The 27839-nt window shown below is 39.1% G+C and overlaps 1 protein-coding gene across 1 annotated transcript; it reads left to right on the forward strand.

The window, feature by feature from the left end:
* The first annotated feature begins 1201 nt into the window (after window positions 1–1201).
* Window positions 1202–27745, forward strand: LOC127839712 (uncharacterized). The gene is made up of 18 exons (XM_052368095.1): window positions 1202–1313; window positions 1502–1717; window positions 9234–9320; window positions 10653–10785; window positions 11038–11177; window positions 11370–11549; window positions 11854–12064; window positions 14262–14845; window positions 15282–15530; window positions 17181–17378; window positions 17660–17911; window positions 18145–18399; window positions 19877–20062; window positions 20421–20582; window positions 24844–25005; window positions 26526–26718; window positions 27112–27290; window positions 27498–27745. Exons 1-18 carry the CDS (start codon window positions 1202–1204, stop codon window positions 27683–27685), a joined length of 3687 nt encoding a protein of 1228 aa, XP_052224055.1. The 3' UTR covers window positions 27686–27745.
* Window positions 27746–27839: the final 94 nt, after the last annotated feature.

The raw sequence follows: 27839 nt of genomic DNA on the forward strand, positions 1-27839 counted from the left end.
TATCAGGACAATTCCTCTTCCTTGAACCATATCTGGGTTGTGAGGTTTCCGCGGTGCCCATGAACTGACTAAGCCGTTTGTTGAGCATGTCAACCATCTTTTGAAGCTCAACCATGTGCTTAATTGGCTTATTGCCATCTGTAGCTACCGCAGACACATGGCCGTCAGACTTAGCTCTTTCTGCACGATAAAAGGCTTCGAGCTCCACAGCGTGCCTGATGGTATCATTGAGGCTTACTGGTCGGGCCTGTATAATGCGTAGTCTCATGTCCGCACTATGAAGAGCATCAAGAAACTTCTTTTTGGCCAATATTTCTTTCAGGTCTGCCGGTGGAGAGGGGTATGCCAGATTGGTTAATCTTCGATTGTCTTGCCCCAGCTCTCCCAGCGTCTCCGATGCTTTTTGTTTGCGATTACGTAACTGAACTCTGTACAGTTCCGTCTGGTTAGGAGGCTCAAAACGTTCTTCCAAGGCTTGCAACAGTGAGTCATAATCTTTGGAATTGTGTGCAAGGTTTTCCACTACCCCTTGCGCTTGGCCACGCAACGACACTGCCAAATGCAATCCCTTGTCGTTGTATTTCCATTGATTAATCTCAGCGCACGTCTCAGAGTGCGCTCTATAATCTCGCCACGATGATTGACCATCATACGTAGCTGCCTTCACAATACTCGATGGTTTCAATGGAGTCTCCTTCAATGTGACGTTTCCTTAAAAATAATTTGGCTTTGATTGAGGCATAGGCGTCTCTCTTTCAGTAACAGGAGTACACAAGCCAGTCCGCATGTTATCACTCTTTAATAACTCCAAATGCCTTTCCAAGGCCAATGTGTCACATTTTTCAGCGAGGGCTTCATTTTCCCGCCTCATCGCTTCTAATTCTTCGAGAAGAATTGCTTCCATACCGTCAGCCATTTTGAGGCCTGGGCTGGCAGGTTAGAACTGTCGATAGGTTTTTGTACCCAATCCCACCGCTGCCACCAAATATGTAGCGCGAGCCGCCGACTTCCTGAGGCCGCCACCGAGCGCTGTGTGCGCGACCTCAAACTCACGATGTGCCTTCCGAAGTCCTCGGAAGGCTAACTATTTCATTCAGTACAATAAACAGTGTAATTAATAATTTTCCTTAGGCTACATGCTTTCTGATTATGAACAAAAAATAATCGAGTCACTTCAGATATATACAATGCGACCAAAGAGATGACCGATGCCTTCAACGAACCCTCCGGCTTCCGTGAAGCTACTGGCTACCGCCTCAGTGAGGCTACTGTCTTCCGCGAAGACGCTGGCTCACGTCACCCCAAGGCCTTAGGTGAAGCTTCCGTCACTGCCTTGTACGACGTCCGTACTCTCCAACACTCTGAAACCCTCTACAAGAAACAGGAACTCTGCAGCCTGGGCAGCACCGTTTAAAGCTTGCAGCCAACGTAAATACCCAAATGCTCCAAAATACTGTTCATGCGAGTACTGTACCTTTCTCATTAGATGTGGTTCCGTAAGAATCCGCAAGAGAACTGACCGTCTCCGTGAAGCTACTGGCTACCGTCTCCGTGAAGCTACTGGCTTCCGCGAAGCCACTGGCTCTTCGTCACCCCAAGGCCTTAGGTGAAGCTTCCGTCACTGCCTCGTACGACGTCCGTAGACTCCAACCCTCTGAAGACCCTCTAACCATACAACAGAAACTCAGAAGCCCAAGCAGCACCGTTCGAAGTCAACGTAAACACCCAAATGCTTCAGAGCACTCATCTTTTAGAGTAACGGCTCTTTTCTTCAGATGTTGACCCGCTCGCATACACGGGAGAACTCCCCAACTTGCCGATCTGCGCGTCTTTATATATTGGCGAACAGAGCGCCACCTAGCCAACGGAAAGGCACGATCCGTAAACTACCGACGTTTTCGAATTCCCTCCGCACTCTACGGAGATTATCGATCAGCATTTCTCTTTCACTAAAACAAGCCGAATATATACGCAGGTTTTTACTAGAAACATTCCTTAAATACTAAATACTCTTTAAATGCTTAATACATTATTTTTAGCCATACAATTAACTTACTTTATGAAGAACAAGTTACAATTTCATGTTTTTTACCTGGCAAATTTAAAACTAAGGGAGGTAATTATACTGTAGCAGTGAAAATACGCAAAGCATCTTTATCGACCACGAATCCTTTCGTTATACTTGTAACCGTGTCTCTACTCGGTGTCTATTCTATACCCATACAATAAATACGAGTACTTGTAACTGTGTCTCTACTCGGTGTCTATTCTATACCTATACAATAAATACGAGTACTTGTAACCGTGTCTGTACTCAATGTCTATTTTATACCCATACAATAAATACGAGTACTTGTAACTGTGTTTGTACTCAATGTCTTTTCTATACCCATACAATAAATACAAGTACTTGTAACTGTGTCTCTATTCGGTGTCTATTCTATACCCATACAATAAATACGAGTACTTGTAACTGTGTCTCTACTCGGTGTCTATTCTATACCCATACAATAAATACGAGTACTTGTAACTGTGTCTCTACTCGGTGTCTATTCTATACCTATACAATAAATACGAGAACTTCTAACTGTGTCTTTACTCGGTGTCTATTCTATACCCATACAATAAATACGAGTACTTGTAACTTAGTCTCTACTCAATGTCTATTCTATACCCATACAATAAATACGAGTACTTGTGACTGTGTCTCTACTCAATGTCTATTCTATACCCATACAATAAATACGAATACTTGTGACTGTGTCTCTACTCAATGTCTATTCTATACCCATACAATAAATACGAGTATTTGTAACTGTGTCTCTACTCGGTGTCTATTCTATACCCATACAAAAAAATACGAGTACTTGTGACGGTGTCTCTACTCAATGTCTATTCTATACCCATATAATAAATACAAATACTTGTAACTGTGTCTCTACTCGGTGTCTATTTTATACCCATACAATTAATACGAGTACTTGTAACTGTGTCTCTACTCGGTGTCTGTTCTATACCCATACAATTAATACGAGTACTTGTAACTGTGTCTCTACTCGGTGTCTATTTTATACCCATACAATAAATACGAGTACTTATACGAGTAGATGTAACTCTGCCTTTACTCATAGTATATTATTTACCGATAGTAGATATACGTGTAGATATAACTCTGCCTTTACTCGTAGTCTATTCTATTCATATACATGATATACCAGTAGATGTAACTCTGCATTTTCTCGAAGTCTTTTCTTTGCCTATACTAAATATACGATAAAATATAATTCTGCCTTTACTAGTAGTATATTCTTTACCTAAACACGATATACGAGTAGATGTAACTCTGCAACTCGTATTCTGTTCTATATACCAGAATATGTAACTTTGCCTTTACTCGTAGTCTATTCTATGCCGATAATAGACGTGCCAGTAGATGGAACTCTGCCTTAACTCGTAGTCTATTCTATGCCTATAATAGATGTACGATTAGATGTAACTCTGCCCTTGCTCGTAGTCTTATCTATGCCTAAACATGATATACGAGTTGATGGAGCTCTGCCTTTACTTGTAATCTATTCTATGCCGATACTAGACGTACCAGTAGGTGTAACCTTTACTCGAAGTCTATTCTATACCTATACTAGATATACCAGAATATGTAACTCTGCCTTTACTCGTAGTCTATTCTATGCCGATATTAGACGTGCCAGTATATGGAACTCTGCCTTTACTCGTAGTCTATTCTATGCCGATATTAGACGTACCAGTATATGGAACTCTGCCTTTACTCGTAGTCTATTCTATGCCGATATTAGACGTACCAGTATATGGAACTCTGCCTTTACTCGTAGTCTATTCTATGCCGATATTAGACGTACCAGTATATGGAACTCTGCCTTTACTCGTAGTCTATTCTATGCCGATATTAGACGTACCAGTATATGGAACTCTGCCTTTACTCGTAGTCTATTCTATGCCGATATTAGACGTACCAGTATATGGAACTCTGCCTTTACTCGTAGTCTATTCTATGCCGATATTAGACGTACCAGTATATGGAACTCTGCCTTTACTCGTAGTCTATTCTATGCCGATACTAGACGTACCAGTAGATGTAACCTTTTCTCGAAGTCTATTCTATACCTATATATGATATACGAGCAGATGTAACTCTGTATTTACTCGTAGTCTATTCTATACCTATACTAGATATACCAGAATATGTAACCCTGCCTTTACTCGTAATATATTCTATACCTATACATTATAAACGAGTAGATGTTACTTTAACTTTACTCGTTGTCTATTCTATACATATACCATACTTATATTAAATATACGAATGTTGTAACTTTGCCTTTACTCGTTGTCTATTCTATACCTATACACGATATACGAGAATGTGAAACTCTGCTTTTACTCTTATTCTATCGTAGACTCAAAGTACTATGCCTCTACTGGGTGTGTTTTATATACCTATACTACATACTTACATACGAGTAAATATAAGTCGGACTGTTCTCGGTGGGTATTCTATACCAATACAAGAAATACTAGTCGATATAAATATGCATCTACTCGATGTTTATACTTGATATACGAGTTTATGAATATCTGCCTTTACGCGTAGTCTATTCTATACCTATACTAGATATACGAGTATATGAATATCTGCCTTTGCTCGTAGTCTATTCTATACCTATACTAGATAAACGAATGCATGTAACTATATCTCTGTGCGGTGTGTGCTCAATTACTATACAAGATATACGAGTGCACGAAACTCTGCCTTTACTAGGCGTCTCTTCTATACCTGTTTTATAGATATATATACGAGTACTTAAAACTCTTCCTGTTATAAATGGATATTCTATACCAATATTTCTTATACAAGTACTTATACTAGTAGCTCCGCCGCTCTTCCGTGTCTAGTTATTAGCCTGTCTATGTAACTCGCCAACGTCAACCCTATTGTATAGATCGACAACATGAACCTGGTTTTGCTCGTGCACGTTTGCACGAGTTTAATGACGCCATAACAATAAACTTAATGAATCAAGCTGGGATCAATTTAAATCGCTATTCATCGTACCGGTATTTTAAGACATTCATGCATGTAATGGTGTCAGGTTAATATTGGCGAGCTTTAAGTCGGTTTATACGGTCTAATTAAGGTATTCTCGAATCGGACTTGTTTTCACGACGCACGATTATCAGTAGCCATCTATGGACCATCTTCAATAACTCGGGGAGCGCCAATTGAAACAAAACAATACCTACACCGATCTGTGTGATGGTCTATCTACATTTTGATTGTGTGATCATTAGTGTATCAATAGATACAGGTATCGTTACAATTAATTATGAGTTAATATTAATAACAAATTCTTCGTATGTAATTGTTTTTATATATCTGAAATTGTGTAATGTACAAGTGCACTGTACAAGTGACATATTGAAGAATGCCTTGGTACAAATAACTTTTATTAAGTGATACAATCGTGGAAACTTAATGCATACACAATTGTGACTTGTTATAACCAGGCGATTTCTATGACATTGCAGGTGCCACATTTTACGAGTAACGAGTAAATTATTGTTAAGTTATAATGGTGCATAGTAAAAGCTCGTAGGTGTGCTATTGTAATGTCACACGGTGCAAATCTCCAAGTTGCGTTGACGGTGGTGAATTTCATTCTGTTTGCCGATGTAAACGCAATTTTCAAAGACAATGCCATGGTGAGTAAAGTTAACCACAGATGTACGACAGTTTCTGTTGCTTTAAGCTAAGATACGATAATAAATGATTTCAATTTTCAAGACATATATTCTCGTCTAGCATCAGGTCTCAAATATAAATGGTTTTATCGAATAAAAAAGCTAAGTAAATGATCCATGTTTATGTCATAGTTGGTTTGTGCGTAAGAATTATTTAAGTAAGTTCAAATATAATTGTTAATATCATATAATAAAATAAGCTCAAGTGATTATTTCCCGAAATAACGATGTTAAAGCGGTTCAGTACCCTCTCCGTTATTTTATCCGAAAATGCACTCTATTCGTTACGATACATGTGACGCTCTGGAATAAAGAAATAAATCACCACAACGCTATCGGCAGGTCATCGTTACGTAATTATTTCATTCTCGATATTTAGTGGTTTCAAAGAAGATCTTAGACATTGAACTGCTATGTATTATATATTTTGGTTGATATCACTGTCTGTTTCCTAGAAAAGGTGAAATCAGTGGAGTACTCCAAACTTAAATTTGCCGATGTCAGTCATGTTTTGTGTCCTTATTTCACCTATATACTGGTAATTAACACCGGTATATTATGTAATCATTTAAATACCCATCCTATCAATATATGTTGTCACCAATTACACAACATATATTATGACATATTATGACATAATAATGGGTAAAGTCACATGTTATATATGTACATGTAACTTCTCCGCAAGTAGTACCGGTATCATTTCCGTCAGCCACAGCTTTTATTTGTAGGAAAAATATTTTTGCCATGGCAATTATATATTTATCATAAAATTCTTTGTTATGATCTGTTTATCCTGGGATCGATATTATTAAACATCATGCATTGTATTCCGCTACACATTTTTAAAGAAGCCTGCATGTTTATGAGTTCATACAAACGTAAACGTTCAACACGTAAACCCCACACATAAGCATATGTAACACGTCTGCATTAAAGGTATAAGCATTCACCGACTATTTTAAAACAAACTTCAGTCGTCACATACCATCCACACAATGGACTGACGTTCTAATTGCGTACTTACGGCGGCTCAGAATGCAGTAGGAAGCCAAGGACGCCGTGGTGTCGTCGCGAGAGCGCACGACGACGACGTACAAACGCCAAGAACGCAAAGAGTGGCGACCTTAAACCCCCGTTCACACATAGACGCCGCTTCTACTACGATCAAAGCGTGGCCGAAAACGTGGCTGATCGTGACAAATCACAGAAAAAAACGTAGTGGAGTCTTCATAAGCGCAGTATGATCGCGGCAGAGTCTTCATGATCGGAGAGCTCTACGCTCTCGCCACGCTTATTTTGAACATGCTCAAAACAAGCGTAGCGGGATCGTTGCCAACAAGAAACAAGAAGAAAAAAAATTGCCAAATTGCTCGATTAAGACTGCGATCGACCTCGATCCGCCCCGATCCAAATCTTTTTCAGATCATGGCTTGATCGGATGATCGTCTTAAAGTCGCAGCTATGTGAGAACGGGGGTTACGGCGAATACATTGGACATGTTCAAAGTCAATACCAATGACAACGATCTTACAGCGCCCTTGTTAGAACGTCGTATGGTCGCCCCGAGGACGCATTATTATTATTACGCTTATCGAAAGGTCCCATCAAGTTCCACGAACTCGCATTCACACAAAAATGAAACATTGCAAACAATTCCTTGATCGGATGGTTTTCAGAATGATTATTTTTAAGTCTTTTGGAAATATCTAGACCGCTGTTTTTAGAAGTCTAACGTACTTTGTAGCCAAAGGTCTATGTCAATTGCTCAAAATACAATGAATATTGTCTTCATTATGCATTAAACTAACCTAGCATCATGTAAAATTAGAAAGTCTCAACTCTCCTCAAACGGAACCGCTTTTTTCGCGAATATAATGGTTGTAACCTAGTTTACCTCAAAAACAAACATTCAACAGATACAATAGCTTTTCACTAATTCCTCGATATTAGTGTGATTTGGAGAATTGTAGTACTTTCCTGCTTCAGCCAAAGTTTTGATATGCAATCGAACAACTGAAAATGCAAGACCGAAGACGATATTGGTACCGGTGTTACTTTCAATTAACTTAACAAATAATTTTCAGCATTTATGACGTTTTCTTGCATGGATTCAACACACAAATATGCATTGATCATACATTTATAGAAACTAATTACAAATTTAAACTCATATTTCTAATGTAAACATTAGCATGAAAAGAATTTAAAGACTGTCTGAAATTTAATTCGTTCATTTATGTTCCCTATCGCATTTGCAAACAAACAATCACGTTTATTCATAGCCTAATGAAGCTTATGTTCCGAACGTGGTACATTTTTGAAAAAAATTAACATCATAACTACCTTGTATTGGATGTGCCTCCGTTCATGATATTATCTGGATACAATCGAAAATGATAAGTTCCGCAATGGAGAGCGAGCATCTTAACCCATTTATGCCTAGCGTCTAGAAAAAATGCCTTGGCAAACAGCGTAGATCCAGATGGATCGTCTGGGTCTGCGCTGTTTGCTTAAAGGAATTTCTGCAAATAATATTCTGAATATAGAAATAAATATTATAGACATCTCTAATTTTGGAAATAAATTGATCCAATTTAGAAGGATGGGAGAGTCCACTAGGCATAAATGGGTTAAGACTTTAAGTAATAACTAATGAGAAGAGTACTGAATCGCTTCATTGATGAGGAAATGCACGTTTTCGTCATTTCTTGTTTTCACTTATTTTTAACACAGTTACGCGAACTCGCCGTGTTCTATGCGTCACCATCTCGGTAATAAATCGTTCACAAGTATCAATAATTACGAGTTATCCTTTATGACTAATTAAATTCATGTCGTACTAGTTGGTTGGTGTTATTTGATACTCACAAATATGATAAATTATTTCATGTTTTGTCGTATTTTCGAATACATATGTGAATATGTTTAAAATCCCACTTCAGGCCGTAAAAGCAAACAAAACTGGTTGTCGAATGGAGGAGCTACCCGAAACTGTGGACTGGTGCAACCAACCGCTCGACACTTTCCGACGTCTTCCAGAAAACACGATCTGTGAGACTCTGTTTGCAAGAGAATCAAGCGTTGTCTTGGTATGTTCAAAGTCGAGATGGGTTGAAGTGACAAGTATGGCGAAGAGTAAGTACTAAATATTCCAGCACTGAAACTTATTCACGTTTTTTACACTTAATCGCATATTTTTCCTGGACTTCAAACGGGCCAGCTAGGCAATTGTCTTAACTGTTTAGTTATACTACCATTACTTGCATTCAGTTACCACTACGAATGAGCCTCATACTTGTGCCGTTCATCTTTTAATCGAAATATGTTATTATTGTTTGAATCAGTTTCTTGGCAACTTTGTTGTTATATCTTGTTTCGAGAGCTAGATGGGTGATAAATATTGAGTGATCATCTCTAACTACCCTGCCCTTGTTTATTGTATGACCGTGCAGACAGGACTGGGAGGTCGCTGGGACCCGTGCTCACACTGGAGTTCAATCGCACGTGCTTGCTCTTCTGTGACGGAGAGAACATCACAGGTACATATATACACTGTAGTTCATTGTCTGATAGTCTGTAAACACAATACTCTTGGAACGTATTACCTCATGGAACACTTGCGAAACTAAAACGTTAACGACCTGTAACCCAATGACGCTTGTAAAACGCATTGGATCATCATACGTTAACCGATTAACCATTGCAAAACACATAATTTAACGATATGAAAACTTGTTCAAGGGACCTTGTAAAATAGAAAAGTTTTTCGCCTGGCAGCAATTAACATTTCTTGCAATCATTTTTGAGTTTACTATTTGTCATGAAAGCAACCATTATAAAACGCAGTAGTTTACTATTTGTCATTAAAGCGACTATTGTAAACTCAATAGTTTACTTGTTGTCATTTAAGCAACCATTGTAAAACGTAATAGTTCACTATTTGTAATTAAAGCAACCATTTTAAAACGCAATAGTTAACTACTTTTATTAAAGAAACCATATATTGTAAAACGCAATGGTTTACGACTTTTCATTAAAAAAAAAAACAGTATAAAACGCAATAGATTACGGTTTTTCATCAAATGGATCATTGTATTTGTCATCAAAATAACAATTGTAAAATGCATAAATGTACGATTTGTCATCACAGGAACAATTGTTAAACGGACTAGTCAACGATTTGTCATCCATGTAACGCTTTTATAACGCAAAACTTAACGATCTGGCATCAAAGCAGCCATTATAAACGCAATAGTTTACGATACATCAAAGAGCAAACTGCAAATTTAATAGTTTACGATATGGCATTTAAGAAACCATTAGGAAACGAAAAAGTGTACAATCTTTCGTCAAAGAAATCATCGTAAAACGATAGAGGGTACGATATTTCGTCAAAGTAACAATTGTTAAACGCCAAAGTTTACGATACTTAATCAAAAGAAGCATTGCAGTTTACAATCTGCCAATATGTCAATAAATAAACAAACTATTGTTAACCGCAAAAGTTAATGATCTTCCATCAAATGAACCAATCTAAATCGTTAAAGTTTACGATTTGTCATCAACTGATCCGTTGTAAAAGCAAAAGTCTACGACATTTTATCAAAGAAATCCATAATAACAATTATAAAACTCAATAGTTTACGAGCATTCCATGCAATAGTCACTTTAAAAACGTAATATTTTGCTATCCCTCATCCAAAGTATACTTGTGAACCGCAACAAATTGTAATTGCGTGCTAGCCTTCACTAACTGATAAAAGCAATAAACGGAGTTTATAGCATAAGTCGTTCACATCAAATGTAGATTATAAAACCTACTAATGTATTTTGTTGATTTTTTTTTTCTAATTATTCTATGTTTTTAACAGATGCCATCAGCCGACCGCCAAACTTTACACAGTGTCCCGCCTCGGTGACCCTGTATCCAGAACGAGGCAGCACGGAAGTGACGTATACGTGGACAGAGCCAATTGCAATCGACTGGGATGGAAATTTAACAGTGTACACCATGATTCAAACTTATTATAATTTTTTTCTATTGATTTCGCCGCCATGTATGTAAGCGCTACGGCACGTACAAGTTTGAAGATAACTTATATGAAACAGTCATATTAGAGTGAATATTGTTATCAAACTTTTTTTCTCAAAAATTATCAGATTTGAAATTTAAAAATATACCGCGACGTCATTCACCCCCTCCCAACCAACGTTGCAAAGAATGATGTCATGTATCAGTACTTGGTTTTCCTCCAGGGTGCAGAAGATATTTGGTGCAAACTCTACCTCCTCGTTCGAGAGTTATGTGTCTCCAGGCACGCGTCACATGATCTCCTACCTAGCAACCGACCTTGACAACAAGAACTGGACGTGCGCATTTACGATCACCGCTGAAAGTAAGCATACTGCATTATATAAAGAACCTTCGTCGGAATCCACATTGGCGAACATTCTTTATATCATATAGAGTGTTCTGAATAAGGAAGAACTTCTCTAACCATGTTAAACAGAAGTAAATTCGAAAATGTCAGTGCCACGTTATGTTTTTACCGGATATGCTGTACATAGTTATTCACGTGTATTTTCAGTCCCAACGTGTCCTCCCATCGTTCATCTTGAAAACGGCTTCCTCAACTGCACAGACGACAATCTCCGGGCGAGTGTGTGCGAATTTTCCTGTTACCATGGTTACCAGCTCAACGCTACCAGTACAGTGGAGTGTCAAGACAACGGGACATGGTCGGGCCAGGGCGTGCCGCAGTGCTTACGTAAGTTGGTTTGCACTTACGACTGTTTATTGGTTTGAAAAAACTGTTATATGTGCATAATTATGCGCCGCATGCTATCTGGTTTATATTTGTGTAAAAACGTCATCGTGCGCCAGTTATTAAGTATGAACAAAAAGGGCGTGAAAGGGCGTAATTCTAGTGATCAGATCACGTCAATTACTTTTATCAATATGTGTATCTACAGACAGACAGTGGTATAGTTATATAGTAATATACACAACTGTATACAGTTACATATCGTAAGCAAGTTTTGAAGTCCTAAGCATGCTTTGACTTTTTGTAGCGGTGGTTTGTGATGGCAACATAAATTCCACTCTGACCGATAGCAGACTCAATGTTGTTTGCGAGAAAACCGTCACGGGAGTGTTCGGTGACGTCTGCTGGCTAACGTGTCATGACAACTTCCGATTGCGCAATGACCTGCTTGGAGCGCATATCCTTTACACTCTAAACAACTCATTGACACTCGCTGAACAGGCGTACGAGAATGCTAGGTAAGTGATAGTATTAATATCGTAGATGATTATTATAATTAATCATGTGTGCTATAGATGACAACTATACACATAGTGAAAATTTATGACAAGGAATCAATTGCCAAAAAATACGCAAGAAATGCACACAAACAAACTAATAAAACTGGGGTCGAAGCATTGGAACTGTCAAATCAATTAGGGTTTAAACCGGTTTAAAGATCTCCAAGCCTCTCTTGAACCAGATTTGTGCACAAAACATTTAGATGTACCTTAAAATTAACATCATAGCATCACAATTCAAATTAAAAAGCAATAACAGGGAAGAACGCACATATTATAATATAATTACCATTTAAAGGGATCTTTTCACGCTTTGGTAAATTGACAAAATTGAAAAAAGTTGTTTCAGATTCGTAAGTTTTCGTTTTAGTTATGATATTTGTGAGGAAACAGTAATACTGAACATTAACCATGCTCTAATATAGCCATTATATGCATCTTTTGACGATTTTAAAACCTAAAAATTATAAAGCGTTGCAACGCGAAACGATTGAATAATTTGGAGAGTTTTGTTTTTGTCGTTAAATTTTGTGAAACTACGAAGATTGCTTATATAAGGTATAAAATACGTCACGAACATGTACTCGGCGGAATAGATCAGTAGGCTAAAGAGTTTTTACTTCAGGACTCTGGCAGGACTCCAGGGGTCATTGGTTCGAAACCTGCTCCGGGCAATGTTCTTTTCCTTTTTTTATTTTTTTTTCTTGATTTTTTACTGGAGCTTTTACGATCCAATGTTTACATTTATCAATATAAAGCATTTAATGAATAAGTTAAAAAAATGCCAAAATCTGTGAAAAGGCCCCTTTAACTACTAAATGGTCGGATACAAACCAAAGCTTAAGAATTTAGGCACAATTAAATGAAACTTAAACAAAAACAAGTATCAACAACATAATTATTGTCTTTGAAAAATAAGAGACATTGCAACAAACATTTAAATATTCAGATCATCGTCGTGCAATATCAGGACGTGACCGTTATAATGGTGAAAAATGCAAATTGACATAGCTTTGTTCTTCAAGGTAATTTAAAGCTATAGAAAAAGCAGCTCCTTTTTGTAAAACGACATAAAAATCCTCCGGTGACAATCTTCGATAGAATTACAAAAAACGTTAATTTTACCAAATGAAGAGATGACGGTAGTAGCAGACTAATGGTCAAAGTCTCTTTTCAAGTTTTTTTGTTTCCATCATTATCTACTATGAATACGACATTGTTTTGAAAATTTGAAGACTGTACCGTGTAATAAAAATAATTTGCATTTTTGTCATTACACCGCCTTGGTAAAAAATATTCTCCAGTCGACATGATCTAATATAAGAAAAAGCAACACATAATTTCCATATCGTTTATTTATAACATATTCAATACTTTTTAACAGTTTTATCGACAGCTTTTAGTATAATAATACAAATCATGAGATTTCTTATACAATTAACATAAAGAAAAACAAGGAAAACAGACACTCCCCCTGTCTAAATAAGGACATACTTAGCCAAGATAACAATGTTTGTCCAATCTTCAAAGTTAGTTATGGAGATGTGGATATAAGTAATAGGTTGTGTAACCCAACACAATTATGCACATACATATATTAATACATTACCATACAATCATGCACTTTAACCGTCATACAAAAGAAAACTGAGCAGGTAAGAATACAGGGGGTATAATATTCAGGAGAGTTGCATGCGGACGATTGCTTTGGGAACATGTTTTGTCAAAAATGACTTAACTGAATATCTTTCAGTTTCAGGTTTCTATAAATAAGTTGTTGACATAAATTAATATTTTATAGAAAAAATATGACTAAAAAACTCAATGTTGTTTCAATAAATAAGCATTAGCCATTTCAAAACAATTGTTCGATAGTATAGTGTTTGGTAATGACGTAACCCAGTCCCGCGCTTTTCAACCTATGACGTGATAACTGTAAACGCAGATATGTTAAAGCTGTACACATTTAAATTTAAGACATTTTTGATGATGAAAGAAATTCCCTATCAAGTATTTGGACTCTTATGCGTATAGAGCAAGGTTTTATATTTACGTTCTGAGTTACTCGTAAATGTAAAGCAAAACTTCAATCCAATCACACATTCTTTTTCTTTACATTTATGTAATACAGCTTACCAATATACTTATGTTCCAGTATTGAAGCAGAACGGTCACGTAACGACACGTTGGAGGCCAATATGAATTCAACGTTGCTGGCTAGTCTATTAGAAGCAGTGAAAAATACGACAAAATCTTTAGAAATTGAATTTCAAAATGTTACGCAAATGGTTAACGCAGCCTCGGCTCAGTTAAGTCAACTAGTGCAACAGTTCAATAAAACACGCGCAGATCTAGACTTGACAGACAATCACACTGAAATAAACGATTTGAAAAACAATATATCAGATCTAGAAAGACGACTCGATGAGAAGAATATTACTCTGAACAATTTGTTGTTTGAGATGACAACCACGGAACACGAGCTGAATGAAACTAGAATGAAAGAATCCGTAGCGAGTGAGAAAGCATTTAAGGCAAAGGAAATTGCGCGTGTAAAGGAATTAGCTGCCATGGCCGCCAAAAGTACACTGGTAGTGGCAGCGAGTGAGCTAGACGCTGCAAGGGAGGCTTACGAGAACGCTAGCGTGTACGTGACCAGTGGACTTAGGACGGTGGCCACGGACGTCACGTGTAACAGCTCGGGCGTCTGGCAAGTACAGGGGCAGCCCTACTGCGAGGGTTAGTGGGGCATTGTTTGTTTCGTTTTTTTTAATAGTTATATAACTTTGTCTATCTGAGAAACGGAATTATATCAACGATTAACTTTTTGATTCAAAGTAATTTCATCATTTCACGGAAACAGACGAAAATAAGTACGGCATTAGACTTTTCCGATATTTTATCAACATTAAAGTACAGAATGACAAGTTTATTGTGATGTGCTATTGTAATTGAATTTTGATTCAGATACTTTGTTAGATTTATTTAAATAGATTGTACACTTGATAGATGAAATGATTGACCTTGAACATTATGCCGTGTTTGCTTACTATATGGTTATACATTAATTTGTTCATTCATGCCTTAATTAATAAGCTTATTTTTTAACTGCATATTCGTCATTTTAAAATCAAAATACTGGTTTATGCATGAACACTCAATCTTTATTTTGCAGACGTGACAGCACCGTCTTTAAAATGTGTCCCAGTGTATACATTTTATCTGGATCCAAACCAGACTGTCGGTATTGTCACGTGGCCGGAACCGGAAGTGGACGACAACAGCAACAGCGCCACTGTGCGTCACGTATCTGGTCCGTCCCCGGGGGAGATTCTGACCAGCGGACGACACGTGGTCAAGTACGAGGCGGTCGATAATGTCAACAATACGTCTCCTGTATGCACTGTTGTCATAAATGTCAAAGGTAATGCATGCGTTATATTCGTAAACAGAACTCTATAATCGGGTAAATTACGGTGTGCCTCCCAAACCCAATAAATTCACTTATGATTAGTGCACAAAGGGTATCATTCATAATTATAAAGATTGTAACTATTCGCCGTACCTTAACTTTTAAGTAATATCAATTGAAAAATAAACTATTATATAATATTATTTGTATTGGGTATTTTATGGTGTGTCTCACAGAAACATACGAGTGTAAGCTGTACACATATAACCAATGAACTGTTTCACTGATTACCAATGGCATATTCTAGTTCGTTAAAATCACACCTATATACATTTGTATTTATTTTACTATTGGGATTTTAATAAATAGCGTGACTTATGTATCCGATGTCGTTTGATTTCCACATTCATTTACATGTGTATCTATTTGGTAATAACTGAATTTCGGGTCTGAATTTGAACTACATATGTAGTAATGTTGATAATTCTATTTTTAGCTCACCTGTCACGAAGTGACATGGTGAACTGATGTGACCGTGTGATGTCCGGCGTCCGTTGTGCGTGTGAGCGTCCGTCAACAATTTGTTTATGTAGACAGTAGAAGTCACAGTTTTCATCCAATTTTTATGAAATTTGGTCAGAATGTTTATCTTGATGAAATCTGGGTTGGGATTGTATTTGGGTCATCTGGGGTCTAAAACTAGGTCACTAGGTAAAATAATAGAAAAACCTTGTGTAGACAATATAGGTCACAGTTTTCATCCAATCTTTATGAAATTGTGTCAGAATGTTTATCTTGATGAAATCTGGGTTGGGATTGTATTTGGGTTATCTGGGGTCAAAAACTAGGTCACTAGGTCAAATAATAGAAAAACCTTGTGTAGACAATAGAGGTCACAGTTTTCATCCAATCTTTGCGAAATTTGGTCAGATTGTTTATCTTGATGAAATCTGGGTTGGGATTGTATTTGGGTCATCTGAGGTCAAAAACTAGGTCACTAGGTCAAATAATAGAAAAACCTTGTGTAGACAATACAGGTCACAGTTTTCATCAGATCTTTATGAAATTTGGTCAGAATGTTTATCTTGATGAAATCTTGGTTGGGATTGTATTTGGGTCATCTGGGGTCAAAATCTAGATCACTGGGTCAAATAATAGAAAAACCTTGTGTAGACAATAGAGGTCACAGTTTTCATCCAATCATTATAAAATTTGGTCAGAATGTATATCTTGATGAACTCTGGGTCGGGATTGTATTTAGGTCCTCTGGGGTCAAAATCTAGGTCACTAGGTCAAATAATAGAAAAACCTTGTGTAGACAATAGAGGTCACAGTTTTCATCAGATGTTTATGAAATTTGGTCAGAATGTTTATCTTAATAATATCTGATTTTGGATCGTATATAAGAGGGTCATCTGGGGTCAAAAATTAGGTTACCGGGCCAACTCTAGTAAAACCTTGTGTAGATGAAAGAGGTCACAGTTTTCATCATGTCTTAATGAAATTTTGTCAGAATGTATTAATTAATGAAATCTGGCTTGGGATTGTATATGGGTCTGATAGAATTTAAGTTGATGTAGCAAGGTTAGTCAGGTGAGCGATTCAGGGCCATCATGGCCTTCTTGTTATGTTTTAAATTTAATAAATATTATCCTCCTTCAGAGGTTGTGTGTGAAGACCTGGGACAGGTTATTGGTCAGAGCACTATTTCATACACGTGCGATTCTTTCGAACTCGGTACCACGTGCTCGTTGGCATGTGATTCTCGTGACGTCATCGATGGACCTGATCACGTCACGTGTATGTTGGATTTCGAGACTGGATTTCCGTTTTGGAATTGGGAAAATACCACTTGCTTAAGTATGCGAGCATTTTTTTACTAGTACATATAATCACATTTCTTGGAATGCATTTTGTATTAATTATATTCTTTATATATTATTTATGATATATTATTTATATCGATAAATCGATCAGTTATAAACACGTATTTGAAAATATTGAAATACATCACGATGATGTATTTATATCTAACCAATTGTTTTGGTAGTTTGCTAATGAACTATAATGCAAATAATTACAGCTAGTTCAATTTTTTAATATACTCAATTAAAAATAATCCTTTCCAACTCCGAATTTAGGCGAGAATTGTTCACAACCCGCCGCCCCGATCCATGGTTATATCAGCTGTTTCTACGAGGACATTCTCGTCACTAACGTCACGGACGGCAACGTAACCGCCGGAAACGTCACGAGCAACAGGACAGAAGAAACATTCGTTTGCGAGTTCTCGTGCGCGGAAGGTTACATGCTACCATATGCCACCCTGAATCGGTACACGTGCTCAGGAAATGACGTCTGGAACTCTGAATTCTTTCCAGCAACATGTATAGGTGAGTTGAATGAACATCATCACTGTATCCAAATCAAAATAAATAAAACCATCGATGACGAAAGCTTGGTTGTACAATAATTACGTTTACTCGATACATGTGTCCGTATTTGGTAATAAAAAAGTAATTTCGGCGTTTACATTCAGGTGTATTCTTGCCTTTGCAAATATACGCGTTTATAAATTAAAGAAAACATTAGTAACCACGGATCGGCATTTTATGGTCAATCACAGAAACCGGGGCAGAGCTGTCGACCCAGCACTCCTTCCTGCTGACGTACGACATTACATCATGTGACCTGGATGAAATACACGAGCTTGCAACTGATTGGAAAAATGTTGTAAGCGAAGAGTTACCATCATTTTCTGATTGCATGTCGGGATTTCTGTGTGATATGGGTGACGTCAGTTACCAGTGCAACGCGGACAACACGTCCGTTACGGTGACGTTCAGTGTCCACGTCAGCTGCGAGGAAGTGTTCGCCACAGGTAACGTAACATTGCAGGTTGAGTGTTTGTTTTGCATAAGTGTATTAAAAGTGTTTTCACAAGAGAGTCAACTGGCCCTGTATGTCTCACCAGTTTAATATTACAGTAATACGTGTCTCCGCCTTATGATAATTATTCTTTCAACATACAAACACAATTGATCTTTGACAGCCGTATTTAGAAAATGCATATTTTGAAGCTTTATCAATGTACCATGTCTTCAACTCTTTTGTCCGACTTGGTCAAATTGCCTTCAATCACTAAACAGTTATTTAAACATACTCGGAAAGACAAGACATGTACATTTCTGTGCAATTATTTGTAAAAAGGAAGAAAAGAAAACTGTCTAACCATTATATTGCTTACTGCGATACACGAAGCGACACGTGATATTTGTACCGTTCAAATATCGCTGTAATAATATCGCTTTTAATAACTGGAGTGGAGTCTAACCCAAACGTAATTTGTTGCTATTTTTAATTGTCCAATCATATCGAGTTATAGAATCACGGGAGCCCTTGTACCAATGAAAATCGATCCTGGCCAAACTTGTTTTGGAATTCCTTCTACACAGTTACGTCGTTATTATCGACACAAATTTCAACACCCACCACCGCCCCTTCTCTGCCATATGTTTTTTATTTTGTTATATTTTTATAAGATTGTGTTACTCTATAACTTTTCATCTTGTATCAATATTACAACTATCAAGGCTTTTTGTTTATATACATGTTTTTATATACCTGATTTTATGGCGTGTTTTACTGCCCATTATGTCATTATAGGAAAAATCATGTTTATGAAAACGCGAGAGTCGACAGGCGATATTATTACAGCGATATTTGAACAGTACAAATATCGCGTGTCGCTTCATGTATCGCGCAAAATATCGAGAATCGCTTAGTGTGTCGTGTGTCGCGGTCTGAAATTAGACCGCGATACACGAGATTCGGATAATATGGGCGATTTTGAATAATAAAATATCGTGTATCGCTTCGTGTGTTGCGCAAAATATCGTGTGTCGCTTCGTGTTTCGTGCGTCGCCATTTGACCGCGAGACACAACACACGAAGCGATACACGATATTTTGCGCGACAGTGGCGGCGACGCACGATATTTTGCGCGACAGTCGCGGCGACGCACGATATTTTGCGCGACAGTCGCGGCGACGCACGATATTTTGCGCGATACACGAAGCGACAACCGATATTTATCACGATATATCGCCTTTTGGGCTACCTACACAAGGGCGATATTTCGTGGTACGTTCTCGCGCGTCGCTTCGTGTATCGCGCAAAATATCGTGCGTCGCCGAGACTGTCGCGCAAAATATTTTGTATCGCTTCGTGTGTCGCTCTTGATGAAAGAAGGGCGAGATTATATATGGCACTGTCCGGATTCCGTAGTTATGTGATATTTCTTTAGTTTATTAAATCGTTGTCGTACATTATTGTTGGTATTGATCTTTTGGTAACAGCATTGCCTTTGGAAGCCACGTGTGACCTCACTGAAAACAAAATGGCGTCATTGCTTACGTCACAGGAGGGCAGTAGCAGCATTCGATTGTTCATAAAAAACCGTCTTCCTGCTGCTGCCGATTTGTTTGCTGATAACGTGACCGTACCCGAGTGCCCAGGAAGTGTCCTCATTGGAGCATACTGCGGTCAGTACGAGTGAATGTTAAGACTGTTAGCTTGGCAATAATAAGTGCAACAAACAAACTTATTAAAAGACAGATAATTATACATATATATGAATAACCAACACTTCCAGGAAATTTGTGACACACCACGCGAGTTATTTCCACGAGAGAGGCTTAATGAGCAATCGGCGTGACTCCTAATCACTTTTGGCAATCTATACATACATGTACAGCTACTAGGAGGTAGCCATATAGTCTAACGCTATGCAAATATCTGCATGTATATGTGTATTATTTAACGTCAAGTTTAATAAATTTTATTTTTGTGGTACACTTATAAAGCATTGATATATAAGTACATGTATGCCATGATTTGCAGCACGGTGTCCGGCAGGTAGTTTCTACGCGCGGTCTCTGGACCGCTGCATTCTTTGCCCAGTGGGCTCCTACACGGAAACTCCCGGGCGGGACTTCTGCACGAGCTGCCCCCAGGATCAGGCCACGTTGCAGGCCGGAAGTGTGCAGCCACACGAGTGCAGAGGTGAGACAGCGTGCAACTGTTAAATAGCGTGCAGAGGTGAGACAGCGGGCAGAGGTGAGACATTGTGTAGAGGTGTGACAGTGTGTAGAGGTGAGACAGCGTGTAGAGGTGAGACGGCGTGTAGAGGTGAGACAGTGTGTAGAGGTGAGACAGCTTGCAGAGGTGAGACAGCGTGCAGAGGTGAGACAGCGTGTAGAGGTGAAACAGTGTGTAGAGGTGAGACGGCGTGTAGAGGTGAGACAGCGTGTAGTGGTGAGACAGCGTGTAGAGGTGAGACAGCGTGCAGAGGTTAGACAGCGTGTAGTGGTTAGACAGTGTGTAGGAGTGAGACAGCGTGCAGAGGTTAGACAGCGTGTAGAGGTGGGACAGCGTGTAGAGGTGAGACAGCGTGTAGAGGTGAGACAGCGTGTAGAGGTGAGACAGTGCGCAGAGGTTAGACAGCGTGTAGAGGTGGGACAGTGTGTAGAGGTGAGACAGCGTGCAGAGGTGAGACAGCGTGTAGAGGTGAGATAGCGTGTAGAGGTGAGACAGCGTGTAGAGGTGAGACAGCGTGTAGTGGTGAGACAGCGTGTAGAGGTGAGACAGCGGGTAAGATGAGCCAGCATGTAGAGGTAAGACAGCGTGTGGAGGTGAGACAGCTTGTAGAGGTGAGCCAGCTTGCAGAGGTGAGACAGTGTGTAGAGGTGAGACAGCGTGTAGAGGTGAGACAGCGTGCAGAGGTGAGACAGTGTGTAGAGGTGAGACAGCGTGCAGAGGTGAGACAGCGTGTAGATGTCGGACAGCGTGTAGAGGTGAGACAGCGTGTAGAGGTGAGACAGCATGTAGAGGTGAGACAGCGTGCAGATGTTAGACAGCGTGTAGAGGTTAGACAGTGTGTAGAGGTGAGACAGCGTGCAGAGGTGAGACAGCGTGTAGAGGTGGGACAGCGTGTAGAGGTGAGACAGCGTGTAGAGGTGAGACAGTGTGTAGAGGTGAGACAGTGTGCAGAGGTTATACAGCGTGTAGAGGTGGGACAGTGTGTAGAGGTGAGACAGCATGCAGAGGTGAGACAGCGTGTAGAGGTGAGACAGCGTGTAGAGGTGAGACAGCGTGCTGAGGTTAGACAGCGTGTAGAGGTGAGACAGTGTGTAGAAGTGAGACAGCGTGAGGTGAGACAGCGTGTAGAGGTGGGACAGCGTTTAGAGGTGAGACAGCGTAAAGAGGTGAGACAGCGTGTAGAGGTGAGACAGTGTGCAGAGGTTAGACAGCGTGTAGAGGTGGGACAGCGTGTAGAGGTGAGACAGCGTGCAGAGGTGAGACAGCTTGTAGAGGTGAGACAGCGTGTAGGGGTGAGACAGCGTGTACAGGTGAGACAGCGTGCAGAGGTTGGACAGCGTGTAGAGGTGAGAAAGTGTGTAGAGGTGAGACAGCGTACAGAGGTTAGACAGCGTGTAGTGGTGAGACAGCGTGTAGAGATGAGACAGCGTGCAGAGGTGAGACAGCGTGTAGAGGTGAGACAGCGTTTAGAGGTGAAGCAGCGTGCAGAGGTGAGACAGTGTGTAGAGGTGAGACAGCGTGCAGAGGTGAGTCAGCGTGTAGAGGTGGGACAGCGTGTAGAGGTGAGACAGTGTGTAGAGATGAGACAACATGCAGAGGTGAGACAGCGTGTAGTGTTGAGACAGCGTGTAGAGGTGAGACAGCGTGCAGAGGTTAGACAGCGTGCAGAGGTGAGACAGTGTGTAGAGGTTAGACAGCGTGCAGAGGTGAGACAGTGTACAAAGGTAATATAGCGTGTAGATGTGAGACAGTGTGTAGAGGTGAGACAGTGTGTAGAGGTGAGACAGTGTGTAGAGGTGAGACAGCGTGTAGAGGTGAGACAGTGTGCAGAGTCGAGACAGCGTGCAGAGGTGAGGCAGTGTGCAGAGGTGAGACAGCGTGCAGAGATGAGACAGCGTGCAGAGGTTAGACAGCGTGCAGAAGTGAGACAGTGTGTAGAGGTGAGACAGCGTGCAGAGGTTAGATAGCGGGCAGAGGTTAGACAGCGTGTAGAGGTGAGACATCGTGCAGAGGTGAGACAGCGTGCAAAGGTTAGACAGCATGTAGAGGTGAGACAGCGTGCAGAAGTGAGACAGCGTGTAGAGGTGAGACAGCGTTCAGAGGTTAGACAGCGTGCAGAAGTGAGACAGCGTGCAGAGATGATACAGTGTGTAGAGGTGAGACAGCGTGCAGAGGTTAGACAGCGTGCAGAAGTGAGACTGCGTGTAGAGGTGAGACAGTGTGTAGAGGTGAGACAGCGTGCAGAGGTTAGACAGCGTGCAGAAGTGAGACAGCGTGCAGAGATGAGACAGTGTGTAGAGGTGAGACAGCATGCAGAGGTTAGACAGCGTGCAGAAGTGAGACTGCGTGTAGAGGTGAGACAGCGTGCAGAGGTGAGACTGATTGGTTGATTTATTTCGGCATGGAATACACATACATGGACATTTAAAACAACATGTATAAGACAGAATCGTAGAACAAATGAGAATAAAAAACCAAGGATAACACACAAAAAAGAGCAACTCTTATTTCCATTGTGGTCCTTTTGTGCTGGTGGCATGACATTGAGAGCTTTTTTACTAACAAAAAGTAGCTTTTAAACATTTACCTTATAATAAAGTTCATATAAGTACACAGTGTTTAATGGCATGATATCACAGATAAATGGCCTAATTTTATTATCACAGTACAAATCTAAATTGGCATTTTGTAATCACAGTTGGGAATAGACTATAAACGAATATAAAGATATATATAATGGGTCTAAAAAAGCTAGAAAATACATTAAATCAAGACACAAATTTACACATAACACAATGACCTTAAACCCTAATAAAAATATTTTAATATCAATTAAAGGAAAGCTGATAAAAGCAATATCACAACTTCAACAATTATAAAAACATCATCAGATGACTAGATCTAGATGAACTGATTAAAATATTCCTAAACCGAAACATTAATGATACATAGATAAAAGTGATATAAAAAATGAGAAAACTGAGACAGCGTGTAGAACAAACACATGTACTCAACCCAATTGTATAAATAGTTAACAACTATCATATCATTATTATTCCGTTTGATGCTGTTTTCTGCATTTTTGTTGATAAAAGTGGCACATTGATGCGTCCTATGGAAGCAATTTTATCGAGCTTTCTGAGTCACTTGAGCTACACTGAATAATTGGCAATCTATACCCGAGTTTACCTATCATTTGTTTATATTAGAACTTAGAAGTATCCGTTCGAACTCTGCATAAATTACTGAATGACGACGGATCACTCCACTGAAGTACACCGAAAGGTCAGATGCTTTTATTGCATACGCCTTTCGTAGAAAAAAACAAGCATTTCTTGTCCGAGCCCCATCAATGAAACTCTGAAATTAAGTTCTTCAAATTGGTTTATTTAATGTTTAAAATCCGTTAACAATTGTATATTCCCTAAAGTTTGCTCAAACTCGTTATACTAGTATTGGGTTTATGTTTCATAGGTCTACAAGAAGAAAAAAACAACCTAGAAGTTCTAGTTATTCTTCCATAAGCAATCCAGTGGGATATGTTTCATCATGTCTCCGTAGCCGGCCCATGGTTATAGCCTTTGTACGGAGGTTCCGACTCTGTAATGCACATATTTGGTCATGTTATGCACTTCACGCAGTGGATTTACTAAACAATATATAGACATATGTGTCCAGCACGAACAAATGATTTTGTTTATTTTAAACAAAAGCCGCATATAGGGCGCGCACTCTCTTCAATATTTCATGTTTTTGCCTAATTAGCAGACGATTCCAATATTGAAAGTGCAAAAAAGTACTATACTGGTACATAGTGTTGATAAGGCCAAAATATAAGGGGTTTAACCAATAACATCGAGATAGGTTGGTCTTGCAAACATTTTTTCGTTTATTTGGTTATTTTGCGCAGGTTATTCCCCACGTAATTAATTTATTGTTCAATTACAGAAATCTACAGAATTTCTTTGTTACATAATTATTTGCTAAATACGTAACAGTAAAATGTTGCGTATATGATAGAATGTAGAAAAATTGAACGAAACCTAAATCTAGAATTCCAAAATCAAAATGTTTGTGTCGGCACTAAAAAATGACAGCGGGTCGAATTGTTTAGGCAACGACATTCGCTCCATGCCCAGTGCAATCCAACTACGATACTAGAACGAAGCTTATGAACGAAGCTTATGTGCACTACTTTCTTAAAATCATCTATAATATATTTCAGACATCTGTCGGGCTGGAAGCTACTCTTACACGACCGTGGCCCCGTGTTCTCCGTGCCCGACGGGCACCTACCAGGGTCACGTGGCCAGTGTCGCGTGCTCACCCTGCCCCGCCGGCACGTGGACACAGAGTGAAGGAAGCACGAGCTTGGCAGACTGCATTGGTACGTGTGTTGTGCACGTGTGTATGTCCACGTCAGAGATTGTGATATCAAACGCAAATCGACTTAAACGTTTGCTAAATGTGACGGTATTACACTTTAATACGTTTATACATCATGACCTAGATGTATATTTTTACTACATGTTTAATGTACTTGACCGCTTATGAACTACGGTGTGTTACGATTTTGATGATATTAAAGATGTTTAAAAACATTTGGACAAAAATAAATTTTCTTTGTGCAAACTTTTCGTGCACATTTCAATTAATTCAATCAACAAAGAGTAACTGTAAATCAATATTTCTCGATACATGTAGTACGTATACAACCGGACATTATAGCTGTGAATGTTTGACGCCTTTACTGAAAATAAATATACACATATACCATCGCTGTCGTTCTCAAACCTCGTAGCTCCAAAATTTTCAAAATATTTTTTTCGTCTTTTCCGAATATATGAAGTCCGGCGCGTGTTTTGTGCTACCTATATCTCGTAGCTCTACGCCAATCAGAGCCCTTGAAAAAGCCACGTGACGTGACGAAATGTTGTAGAATGATTGTTGGCTTTTTTCCCGGCGAAAAGTCGTAGCGACGCCATTTCACCTATAGGTACGTCGTTTCGTTTGGAAAAATTTGACAAAAACGTTTTTATAATTTTTTTATTTGCAACTACGAGGTTTTCTATAAAAAAAATGAGACGGTTTTTTCTCTCTCCTGAAAAGTTGGCATTTTGTAGCTACGGGGTTTGAGAACGACAGCGACGATATATGATGACAAAACTGGACCCGTATACACAAAACAAGTCTTAGACTAAAGTCTTAAAATAAAGAATAGTCTTGTAACCGTAATATTCTAAATGTACTTTAGGAGAAGTCTAACTTGGCATTTAACACCTCAAATTATCATTTTCATATAGAATGCTGTGCTAATGTCTTGAGCAACAATAATTGTCCGTATATATTCATTCTCTGAACTAAGATGTCTTGAGTCAAAGAATGGGTTGGTTAATACTGGCCCTGTACTATATTTGTCTACTTAGCATCTGTGTCCGCCATGTTTGAACTGCGTATAGGTTTATCAACTGCGTTAAGGTTTAGCAAATGCGTAAGAATAATCCAGGTTCATGATGTTTGACTAAAAAAATGTTTAAATAGCGGTAAAATTTGAAAAAAATGATTACTTTAAATCGGAAAACAATAAAGCCGTAGAAATGCTCTTCATCGATATATGGAAAATACGTCTATATCTAAGGCAGCGTTAAAAATACCTTAAACATGCAAAAGCCTCTGTATTGCAGTCGCATCAAGTAAGGTTTCACTCATGAAGATCCCGGGTTTGATCCCCGGCTGGGGAAGGCAAACCTTTTGAAACTTTGATACCTTGCTATTATTATATATTTTAACTATTCCAAATATTATAGTTTTGCTAGATAATGCATTTTTTTACATTATAAAAAATAGGAACAACTGAACAAGTTCTCTAAAGGCATCCTCTAATATATACTTATTTAATACATCCAGCATATGACCTCTATTTTGACGATGACGTCGCAGACATTCTGCTGACGTCAGTTGGGCAAGAGTTTAGCGTCGTGCTATGGACTTCAAGCATTGCGGTGACGTCATTGACGTTGGGTGTGTTTGGTGACTCCGGCGAGCCCTTGTTCATACTGAGAGCGCGCTCCAACTCCTCCAACCTGTACTTCGATAGCTGGTGGGTAAAGTCGGTATTGTAGTAGGGCGGTGTCACTTTCATTGATATTTCTTCACAAAATGATCTGAAGGTTTAAACAATGGCGACATAACATGGGTACATTAATACGAGAGTTTGAAGTAGTTTGCAGTTATACCTTCTTTATATTGAACCAATAATTCTTCCATACTCAACAAAGATGCGATTATACTAATCGTGTTGAATTTCTTGCAAACAAATCACGAAGGCGCCTGCATTCACTTCTCTTCAGAGAACGTTAGAATGTAAAAACATTATCTTAAACATCAAGTTTTTTCTGACATGTTTATTCATAAGACCAATTTCTGTTCCGTGTTTTTTTTTCAATTTCACTTTGATTGAGCTATTACAAAGATGCGTTGTCATTGTTTTCAGGGACAGCGAGCCAGTCAACCTTGATCTTGTATCAGACATGTGGACGATGCTCGGAGTCACGTGGTCTGCAGAGTCACGTGACGTGCACTTGTACCAGGACGTAAAGCACGTGTACAGTATACAGATACAGGCGTCGGAACCTGCCACCCAGCTGAGGATATCCGCCGGGAACCAGACGTGTACGTTCAATGTTATGGACAACATCAAGTACAGCTATTGATTTATTTCGATTATGCTGTGTTGATTGCATGTAAATATGATGTAGATTAAATATACAAACTTAGACGTTGAAAACCATATATGTTGATTTGAATGTTGTATGTAATACATTTCACAATAAAAGAAATAGCTTACAAACTGACATATCAAATCCTGTTCGGTCGCAGTCGTGTCTGGTTTGAGCATCAGTAACAGAACGGCAAACAGCGCCATACTATCGAGTGTATACAGCACGTGCGGAACGTCACTTCCGGCGGAAGTGATCTCGCTGGACCACGTAGCTGCACAGAGACTGCCCCACGTGAATGTCGCGGCGTCGTCATGCCAGGGTACGCAAGTAGTCACGTTCCATTAAGCTGTAATATTGACAATTGTTGAAACCCAGACTAAGCGATACCGGTATATTCCAATTAGAGTTTATGACGTTCGGTTTCCTCGAAATCTTGAGAATCTATGTGTAGTTGATGTAGAAGTTTTGTAAAACATTACAAGTTGCATCTAAAAATACC

This window comes from Dreissena polymorpha, chromosome 7 (assembly GCF_020536995.1).
Source record: "Dreissena polymorpha isolate Duluth1 chromosome 7, UMN_Dpol_1.0, whole genome shotgun sequence".
NCBI classification, from domain to species: Eukaryota; Metazoa; Mollusca; class Bivalvia; order Myida; family Dreissenidae; genus Dreissena; species Dreissena polymorpha.